Here is an 11,247-nt window from a genome sequence, read left to right as displayed (position 1 = left end):
GATGGGCATGATATCATTGCAGGCCAATGTCGCATCGTAGGGTTATTAAAGGCTAAATAATTGCAGAGAGCGAGAATCGTATGACTTCTACACTGTGCAGCTTTCTTTTTAATTCAAAACGTATGCAATGGTTCATATTTCACGTATGCAATGGTTCATATTTCACTTGAATGGGAATAGCCATACAGCAAAATATATCTAAACATAATGCAGCAATATATTGATCTTCAATTAACTTTTGCTGTAAATCTGATGGCAATTTAAGGGATTTGTTGACCATAAGCTGGTGTGCAAGTACTACAGAAGTGTTGGTCAAATGTTTCAGGAGCTTCAATAAAATATCCAAGACAAAAAGACTAAGTCGAATAACAAATTCTTACATGATGTATTTATATATATTCTAAGCATCTTTTGCATGCAGCTTTTCTTATGCCCTAAGAATTGAACAATGCATGACATAGTTGTGTTTATTTCAAGAAAATATTATGGTATAAGATATTTAAGGTGACAGACAAACAGAACTACAGCAGTTTGATTAATTCAGTGGTGTTGCATACATATAAAAACAAAACCATGTTGTGTGATACAGTGATAATAATGGTCTCTTAAATAAAATTGTGTTTTGTATAAAAGAAAGATAACTTCAATTCTTTAAAAATACTACAAAAGCACAGACAGACAGTATCGACATACGTTGGAAATGGCTGGCAGGAGAGTAGTCCATTTGATATGATCTTACACAATGTCAGGGTTGACAACTTTGGCTTCGGTGGATAAGTCCCTCATATAAAAAGATAATGCCGACACTTCTCTTGAAACATCTTGTAATGGAGTGTGAAATTGCCTTTTAGCCACATCTTGTGTGCAAAAGACTCTTTTGCTAGGAAAATGCCTGGGGTTCAATATGTTTCAGAATGTTTAATGACTGCATTAGGTGTTATTGATTTTCAACAAGCAAAATCACACATCATAAAGTGCACCAACTCGTGTCAGAAAGGTAATGTTTCCAGAAAAACAAAAAAAAGTAGTTACTTTATAAAAGCAGCAGTAAAAATAAGTGTTTCAAAGCATAATAATCTACTAGCACAAAAATAAAATAACGTGTTTGTTATTGATGTATTCAGCCACTCAAGAGGTCTTCACTACCTTGTTAAACTGTGTGAAAAGATTATTCCAATGGTAAGGTGAGCGGTTCTCATGAGTAAATATGGAAATCTGCATGTTGTTGTTTTAGTTCAGTAATCTGAACACCACATTGGGGTATAACCCAAATGATGCATTTGTTGCTTGCTCCCCAGATGACCATTTGGATCAAACAGCTATTTTGCATAAATGGAATCCTCAGTGTTCTACTCCCTTACACCTCATCCTCTGTTTGGCACTGTGTTTGTGAGAGGCCCATTTGGGTTTGGCAGGTGATGGAGACTGGACCACTATCTCCCTCTCTCTCCTTCACAAATCAGTCCTTCCTCAGTATGGCTCTGCTTTCAAACTGCGATATAGACAGCATGTAAACACCATCCCTATGACCTGAAATTGACAGTGAGGAGGGGGGGGGGTCATGGACATGCCACCTGATTAAGCCTCCAAGCATAATCGATAACTTTTAAATTAGCTTTACAGTGGGAGACGAAAGCACAGATTAATGTGATAATTCAGCGAGTTTAACAAAAGTGGCACTGATCTCCATTTTGGATTGGGATTATATATTTTTACAAAAAGGTCAAGATGGTCTGTGCTGCTCACCTGCACACAGGCAATACCAACGCCCACTGCTCCTATGATCTTCAAATGGTCCAAGATGAAGTTCTCCAGTTTAGTGATGCAACCTCCCTGGAGAGGGCAACAACATTGTGTGTATGTGTTTGTGTGTATGAGACATGAGCATATGTAATTGCAAGATACCTTTTCTTTTTTTTTTTAAGACTGCAAGTGTGTGTGTGCGGGTACAGATTTACCAACAAAGACCATAACATGTCACCATAACACCCCAGAATCACAGACTGAAACTGGAGATCACACCACCCCACTCCCTACCACACCCCTTCCCTTTACTCTCCTCTCCCTCGACCCACCAGCGGCATCTCTTCCCCTTACCTCCATCTCTTCCCCTTACCTCCACTTTGTAGATGTTGGAGGGATGGTCCCGGCGCCCACAGCTCTCTGTCTGGGTCTTGCAGCAGCTGTCCGGCACGGCCCGCCCCTTGGCTGCGCTAGAGCGGATCCAAACACTCTCGTTCCAGTCAGATGAGCTGTTGCTGCCACAACACTTAAACTGGTGGAAGGAACGTGGGGGCGAAAGGAGAGATTTGAACATCATAAAGCTCCTGCTGCAAACGCTGACTGCTGATGCTAATTAAGGCAGGACTGCAAGTCATACTTCTACTGAAAATGCAAAGTTGAAACATTCTGGAATAAATTTAATAAAAAAATTAAAAAAGATGACATGATGAAAGGCCTAAAGACATCAACATAAGTGCAGCCTTACCTCCTGCTGCAGCTTGTCGACAGCCCCAGTGACGTGCTCCTGGCCCGGCTGCTGGTACTTCTGGACCATGGTCTCCCGCAGGTTCTGCTTCAGCTCCTCATTCAGCTACAGGAAAACAACATTAAGATTTGAAAGTGACTTAACCACAATAGCAATAGGCCTAAATATTGTTTTAAATCTTTTAGGACAAGCACCTGATACTTAAAAATAAAATAAAAATACATTTCCATAAACATTTTGTGGCCTTGACATGTTGAAGATCTTGTTTTGGACAGGGCATTATATGAACACCCATTATAGCATGTGTTCTTCAGATACAGCACAACACTGGCAGAGAGGGAAATGGTGGATCTGGCACCTGCAGTTTCTATGGTAACCTCAGCGCAAGAGGAACTACAGCACTACGTAAGAGTGTAAAGGAGGGAGATGAAGAGAATGAATAAGTGGGGAAGAAAAAGGAACGGCAGACAGAGAGAGAATGAATGAGCAAAGAGAAAAAAATGGCTTTCATTTGATTTCAATAAGGAAAACACTGCAGCAGGGAGGTGAGAATAGCACAGGAAAGGAGGCGCAGGGTTCACACACAAGCTACCGGGTGTCTAACTTTACTCTGACAGAACCTGCCCAATTGACAATTAAATCACAATGCAAGTGGGCAGCTATGCCACATACCATGGATCTGAATGGGAGTCGTTGCCATAAATTCTGGGCAATTATGTTCCGATACTTCACAATCACAATATGTCTTTATGAAAACTGTTAGAATACATTAAACACAGGCATGAAGACAAGAATAATGCCAATAAAAGCAAGAGCAAGGGTAGCAAGAGAATAATGGAATTTCATATTTGATTAGGTTAGTTCTTGTAAGGGTAAACCAAGTCGTGGATCATCTGTTTAATCATCAGCATTATGGGGGAAATAAAATTTACTGAGACACATTTTTACACTCCTGCCCTTTGATGTGCCATAATGTTTGGGACTGTAAATCACTATATATCACAGTAAGAACATGGAGGAGTTAACTTCAAGGGGGGAGGGTTGTTATTGTTTAATGTGATACACCAAACTGTTGAACTATCACTTTAAATTTGTCACAAGTGCTGAAGTGTGTGATTATCTCGGCAATTCCCTTCCATGGTGTTTGGACAAATGTATATGGATGTGCGATGGTGTGTGTGTGTGTGTGTGTTGGGTACTGAGAAGGTGGCATCAGGTGGTCAGGACGGCAGAGTAATTACCTGCTGGTAATAGATGTAGGCCAGGACACCGGCAAGGATCTCCAGCAGGAAAATACACAGCAACAGGACAAAGTACTGTGGGAAACCAGAGAGCAAAAAGGTAGAGAGAGGTAGAGAAAGAAAGAGGCGTGGAGAAGGTGAGCGAGAGAGAGGAGAGACAGAGCGAGAAAGAAAGAAAGTTAGAATCAATGTCTTAAGGATTCAAGGTCACAACAATGAAAGGCAAATCTGAATTAAGTGAGGATGGAGTCGTCTTATTTTGACACTGAGCTCGGTATGGAAGTTAAGCATGGTGACTGTGCAGTTCTATCACATTGTGTGTGGAAGTTTATGGACACCACTTAATCACACAGGAAATATGATGGAAATAGTTAAACGCTCTAAAAACAATGTCTGGTCAAGGCAAAGAAAGACTAGAGTTTTTGTTTTAATATTTCTGTTGAAGGACCCTTCAGGAGAACTGTTATCTAGGCTGTAGAAACTCCCACTAAACCTTAATGACTGGTCTGTACTGGCCAATAACAATAATTATTACAAGTAAAAGTCCACTTTTGCAGCCAAAGAAAATCAATGCTGAGTTTGACGTGTAAACATCAAAACATCAGTTTCCCCCTAGGAGAAGGTGGTTTTGCTATACAATTACACTTCTGGTGACAAATTGGATCCCCTGTGTGATTTATGCTTTAAGTTCAGAACTGCACTTTGGAACTAACGTATTAAGGAAAGTATGGTTCATCGTCAAGCTTCTTTAGGAATTAGATGGACATGGGGAGATGCAATCAGGAAAAACCTTGACCTGATTCCTTCAGACCAATGCTATCTGGTATGGAAAATCTTTGGAGTTAAGTGGACTGGGTTCTTTTGATTTGATAGTGGCCTCTGATTGCATCCCAATGTGACAGGGCTTGAATACTGAGTGGATGGTTGAATGCTTATTGATGTGCCCATCTCGCTGGAAGAGATTGAGCTGGAAAGCGACAAACACACACATGCAGAGACATGTTTGTGCCACACAAACACAAACAGTGCTGACAGGCTGAGTACCTGAGTTAGTCTACCAACTCAAATGACTCCATAGCAGTCTCCTGTCTCCTTGGGGTGAGGGTTAGGTTTATTTTCCTTCCTCTGCTTGACTCTCCCTCGCTCACATAATCACAGATCCACATTCCTTTCCATTTTTACCTCTGCTGCTCTCTCTCTCCAGACAAATACATTACTTCAGCATGATTCATCCTCATAATCGTGACTCTGCAGCATGAACTCTGCATACTTTTATTTATGTATTCTGGTCATATCGGTCTGTGTTATAAACAAAAAGGTAAAAGGAAATTGATTTTAATGTTTCTTGCAGTTTCTTGCTTTCGAATCTAGCATTGTGCTAATTATAATTATTTTCATGTGAAATGAGAAGGGATGTCTAAACACTCGCTATCCCCTTCTTGTATGCACATTACAGACGCACACACAATCTATATGACAATACCTTATGCCATAAGGCTTATGTCCTAATTCTCCTATATCCACACACAGTTGCTTTGGGGTTAAACAGTGAGAAACTGAGGTTCATAGGAGTACATGAGGTCAGTATCTCTGTTTGCACTAGGGCCCTGGGGGAGGTTTTAGGGCCCTGGGGGAGGTTTCTGCTCTTACTCAGCCAATGTTCAATTCAGGTCCTTTGGTAAGATGGAATTTTTCCTTTCCCTTTGTCACTCCTCAGACACTTCTCCCATGAACAATGGGGCTATGTGTTTTGACACACACACACACACACACACACACACACACACACACACACACACACACACACACACACACACACACACACACACACACACACACACACACACACACACACACACACACACACACACACACACACACACACACACACACACACACACACACACACACACACACACACACACACACACACACACACACACACACACACACACACACACACACACACACACACACACACACACACACACACACACACACACACACACACACACACACACACACACACACACACACACACACACACACACACACACACACACACACACACACACACACACACACACACACACACACACACACACACACACACACACACACACACACACCCCACTCTTTCACAGGTTGTCCATCTCTCTACTTCTCTCTCCCTTTTTCTGACTCACAGTCTCACGAGTGTGAGTTGGTACATTTGAGTTATTCTCTGCTAAGGTGACTATGAGAGACTATGGGCCTGGACAGTAACATATTTGATTACAAGTAGGACAGAAATTTAAAACAAATACTAAAAGTGTGTTCGTGTACATACTGTAGAATTAAGTTCTGTCTGTTCCATTTTACAGGTGATGGCTTGAACAGCGAGTAAAGCATTTTCCCAGCGCTGCAGGTGTTCCTATTGGCACATCTTGCCTCTCGCTCCATCTCTCTGGTTCAGCCCTTTGCCAACTTCTACAAATCAGATAGCCGATGTCTCAGGTCATCTTGCTGCTAAAGCTGATTAGCTGCATTGCAATAAAGGTAGGCAGTGTTACTGCAACTATGTTGATGTCCTGGTGTGTAGTTCTGTATTTGTGTGGAATGGCACTTGTCAACAGTTATTGTTTTTGTATAATGGCATCCAGAAGAGCTGGTGGGATTTTACATGGATGGCCCGGTGTGTGTCATAATAGATCATTCGTTTGTTTTGAAATCCACTACGCCATATCCCACAATCACAAATTGTGTGTGTTAAGGCACCCTTTAACACAAGTGTGCGAACACTAAATATAAACTTACACCTGAATGTACATGCATGTGTCCCATTCTCACCACTCTTAGTAGCCTCCTCTGCTCTTTGAAGGTAGCGCAGCATCCCAGCACTCCAGTCACCATGACGATGACCCCCGCTAGGATGAGGATGTAGGCAGAGGCAGCATAGGTCTTGGAGGAGAGCAGGCTGATGTAATCACTCTTCTCCACAAGTGTCCAGATGCCCACCGCCATTACTACTCCCCCTGCCAGCTGGGAGGATACAGCACATGAAAATAAGTAGATTTTTTTTAAGCCTACCATGTGGAGGGTTCAGGTACTCATAGGAACAAGGAAGGGATATTTTGTCATTATTAAATATTGTACACTTTGAAGAGACTTCCATGTAGAATATTGAACAGCTGCCTGCCTCGTTTGCAGTTCCCCGAGGTCTTCAATATCAATATTGGCTTGGGTACGCAGCCAGCAAATGGTAAACAACTTAGATTTCTAAGCAGAAAAGAGGAATCTATGACCATGTTATTTTTGTGTTCCATTCAGGAGACCTGTTTTTGTGGTAACAACACTGACTTTGTAAAATAAATGGCTTAATAAATTCTACACAACAAGCACAGCATATTGTCACACCCAATCATCATCCACGTCATGTAAACTTTTATATGTAATGTCTAGAAAGTAGGCCCAAGTGAATACTAGTAGCCCACTGTACTGTGCAGAGTCAGCAGATGTTGCAGCAATGCACCAAAAATGTGTCCCATTGCCAAACCAATCACTTAGACAGCCTCTGATTAGACCATGTTTAATGCAAGGCCAATCCGAGAACAGATGCTTGCAGGCATACTCTAGGTGTGTGTGTACACAGAATATTTAAGCAATGAAGCTTTCATAGTTTCTAAACAGTTCTAACACAGTTTAAGCAGGTGGTGGTGTGCATGTCTTACTAAAAGACTATACATGAATACATTTAGTCTTCATACATGTTTAATGTGTGCACATCTATGTGGCTAAGTACATTTAGACAAAGCAGATTCCATGTTTTAATGTACTTCAAACGTGATTAGGAATACAAGCACATTTCGTAAAATGTGTTTTCTGGTTCAGGGAATGTATTCAAATGCATGAAAGATGTGCATCTTCACACGTCAGCACTTGACTGAGAGATGTGCCCTTCTTGCATACCAAGTGAGAAATACTTTTTTGTTTTTTTTAAAGAAGCAAGACGTTGACACAAGTAAATGGTGACAAAAACATACATACCCACTGACTGACTGGGTCGACACACACATGGCCTACATGAAGGAACAAATTCCATTCCACATAATAAAATACTTCCTTAGCTTGACATTTAAGTATGTTGCCCCCCACAGTAGTAAGCAAAGCACTGAAATATAGAACTGAAATTGGTCATGGTCTACATTTACCATTTACTGGTCAAACAGACATTATGCATATAGTTGCTGTATTACATTACCGCATTACACTTCTGTACATATCAGAAATCTTCCAAAGCATCACCCATATGCCTCTTTACTTTATTTTGAATCAAAAAACACTCACCCAGAATAGGAAGTTGAATGTAAATAGCAGGTATTTCAGACAGATGGTCCCACATGTTTCCTTTTTCTCGTCGTACACTCCCATGCTACGCAAAAGAGATGAGAACTCGTCATTCTTTGCCACACCAACAAAATGCATCCTGACACTGAAAATAGGAGGTACAATCTGTGACACTGTTGCACCAACTACAATCTATCAATAAAATCTATGCAATACATTGACACAAGAACACAAAAAGAAAATCTATGTGTTTTTATGAGAAGGGGTAAAGCTGAAGACTGACATGAGTGCAGTTCTGTCGATATGAGCTCAGTACCGGAGGCCGGGTCAATGTGAGACTGAGCCAAAGTGCCACTAGAGCATACAGAGAAAAAAAAAAAGAGTGAGACCTAAAAGTATGCAAAAAGCACTTAAAAATGACTTGCACAGGACTTTCCACTGTAATTTGGGATGGTAACAACAACAAATACAGGGGGAGAATTTCTATTGACAAAGATTGCATTGTACCTGACAAAGATGGTAGACTTAGTAAAGCAGCTTAGATTATATTACTGTTCCACTACAATAGTCAGAAACTAAGTTAAACTAAGTTTCTTGATAAAGAGAAGCAAAACCTACAGACACAATATTTTTTCTTTCCAAGTCTGATAATCTTTAGCCCAAAACTCTCTTGCTTACTCACTGCTCAAGTCCAGACTTGCCCACTTTTAACTGGACTACCTCTTGCTCAGTCATCAATCTATGGTCTTTCTGCTCTTCCCTTTCTCATGGCTGGTAGCCTTATTCCTATACTCTGAAGTAAACTAGCCTGTATCTGAATAATCATTTTACTTCAGCAGTGTGAAACAGCCTTCTATGGTTGTGCCTCTAATCAAGGCTATTTAAAGCAACAGTGAATACTGACTGAAACCTCATTCAGTTTTCCCTCTAAGCAACACTTTTCTTTGCCGATAAAACTTTAGTGGATAAAAGTAGAACCCATAGACTTAATGTTGGTTTTCTTTTAAATAGGCATACTACTCTTACCACACCACCACATTGCACTTAATAATAATAATAAGATGCTTTATTAGCTTTATTTAACCAGCTTTATATGTCTGGAAATTCAAGTGCAGAGAACACTTATTTTCCCTATTCTTGAATTTTAAATATATTTTAAAACAATAAATGTGTGTCTGTGCTCATGTCTGTGTTGTGTGAGAGTTTGTGGGGCAGTTTGGACAACAGCAGCTGGGCTTTGTTGACCAGCTGTATATAGGACCTATTCAGAGTGTCCCTGTCAATTAAATTCAAACAACGTTTTATTGACAGCACTTCATTACAGTATAGTTTACGAAAACATCCCCCAGCTGTGTCAAGAAAACTAGACTGATTACAAAAGGAGCAATCAAACATAGAAAGATTAACAAGACATCATTAACTTTCTTAGCTTTAAATGTTTATATTAAATGAGGCGTTGCCATATTTCTGTTATAGTGTGTTCCCACTATATGACCACTTCACAAGACAGCAGACAGCTTGTCACACACGTCTAGAATAACAATGACATGGATGATTTTTCAGTTCTGCATGACGAAATTAAAATGGTGGAACGTAGGGTACCATTTCAACTTTACCCTGTTCCCCAATACCTAAAACCATGACAAGGTTTTAATACCAAATTATATTTATTAATACATAACACCGAATTAGTCTATTTTAATAACATTTGTTGTAAATATATTTAAATATGCTATTATGTATCAATTATGCAAAGAAATGCAAGAGGTTTAGTCAATTACTTTTCATTAATGCAATAAAGCACAAAATGAAGAGTATGATCCCGTTGTTGCATTAAAAGTAGAGGCCTGGATTTTGATAGGCCTAATTATTTAAAACACAGTCACCCATAAAGGCTCTATTGAGGTTTATATCCCCCTTCCCCAAAAAATAAAACACGAAATTGTCAGACACGACAGTGATATGCGCAGAATCTCAACAGTTGAGTGCGGTGAAGTAATTCACAAAGAAAAGCTAGGCTAACTATCTAAGCTAAATCAGAAAGCAATTACATATCTAACTGCTTCCAACAAAACAACAATTATAAGACCGAGTTTAAAAACAAAAAACAAACCAATCGTTTAGCCTTAAGCTGTAACGAATTTCTGTACAAAGCAACATTGTAATTGTTGGGAACGAGACGGCCTTATCCGTGTTACAAAGCGCTAGCAAGTTAGCATAGTTCATATCCTGCTTACCTGTTGTCTGTTCACAATAATAGGCTATCTGTGACACCTGTGAAACAAAACCAAATGTAGTAAAGAGTTAATGATGTGAAACAAAACAAAATCTCACGTTTTCATTCCAAAATCCACTGGAAGGTTTCCTTTATGTGGACTGCGAGATAATGGCAGTGCTTGGTAGGATAGCGCAAAATTTTACGCCCCGGGACTTGTCTATCTTGCGTTTGTGGCTGTCGACTCCATGGTCGACTCCACCCCACCACCCACCAGCACCTTGGCGATTTATTATTCTGTCATACTGGGGCGCTATTCCCCTGTTTCGTCAAAGAGATCGAAAATGATGGAATTATCATCCTACTAGCACTGTACAGCCCTAAACGTTTTGTAAACATGACTTTCTATATCGACGTTCTTCTATTCTCTTAACAACAAATTACAGTGTGAGACAGCTGTCTCTCCGTTCAGTTACGATAATATAATATCGAGCCGACATCTTTCACTTTTTGATTCGAGTGGTTTGTGCGCGCGCTCTCGCGAGGGGGTGCCTCTCATGAAAGCCGTGCATCTGATCGCACAACACCGGAAATCAACAGAAGAAATTCGCGTTGGTTACAGAGTGATATTTCTGCAACTTCGGGTGGCACTCATCGTCTACAGTCGAGAGCCAAAAGACGTAAAAAATAGGGCTACATTAATTAATGGTTACGTTGAATTTCTTCTTTTGCAAAAATGGCTGAAATACTCACTCTGAAAGCGTTCGTTAACGAGCGACTAACCTCTGCAGCTGAAGAGATATTTGGAATGTTTGAGAAAACCATTAACGAACATCACGCGGAATTTTCCCGTTTAAACGAGGAGCTCAAGATTCAACGCAGACAACTGGAGACCGTTTTACACCCAAACAAACCATTACACAGAGCAGGTTAGTGACCGATAAGTTATATCCATCTTTATTGTAATAGCGTACGTT

The 11,247-nt window shown here is 40.3% G+C and overlaps 1 protein-coding gene across 2 annotated transcripts; it reads right to left on the bottom strand.

Annotated features, from left to right (window-relative positions):
- Positions 1–453: 453 nt before the first annotated feature.
- On the bottom strand, positions 454–10,543 carry LOC136955153 (CD151 antigen-like). Of its 2 annotated transcripts, none has more exons than XM_067248770.1 (8): positions 10,390–10,543; positions 8,056–8,140; positions 6,559–6,750; positions 3,730–3,804; positions 2,489–2,593; positions 2,117–2,275; positions 1,747–1,833; positions 454–1,530 (listed from the first exon to the last, which is right to left on the bottom strand). In XM_067248770.1, the coding sequence occupies exons 1-8, from the start codon at positions 10,395–10,397 to the stop codon at positions 1,471–1,473; spliced, it is 771 nt and encodes a 256-aa protein (XP_067104871.1). In that variant the 5' UTR covers positions 10,398–10,543; the 3' UTR covers positions 454–1,470. The 2 variants fall into 2 exon arrangements, with proteins under 2 accessions (XP_067104871.1, XP_067104872.1); XM_067248771.1 differs by having other exon boundaries at positions 10,293–10,533.
- Between the last annotated feature and the right edge of the window lie 704 nt (positions 10,544–11,247).

Source organism: Osmerus mordax, chromosome 13 (assembly GCF_038355195.1).
Source record: "Osmerus mordax isolate fOsmMor3 chromosome 13, fOsmMor3.pri, whole genome shotgun sequence".
NCBI classification, from domain to species: Eukaryota; Metazoa; Chordata; class Actinopteri; order Osmeriformes; family Osmeridae; genus Osmerus; species Osmerus mordax.
The sequence above is the reverse complement of the archived record's forward strand: the minus strand, read 5'-3'. Positions and strand labels throughout refer to the sequence as shown.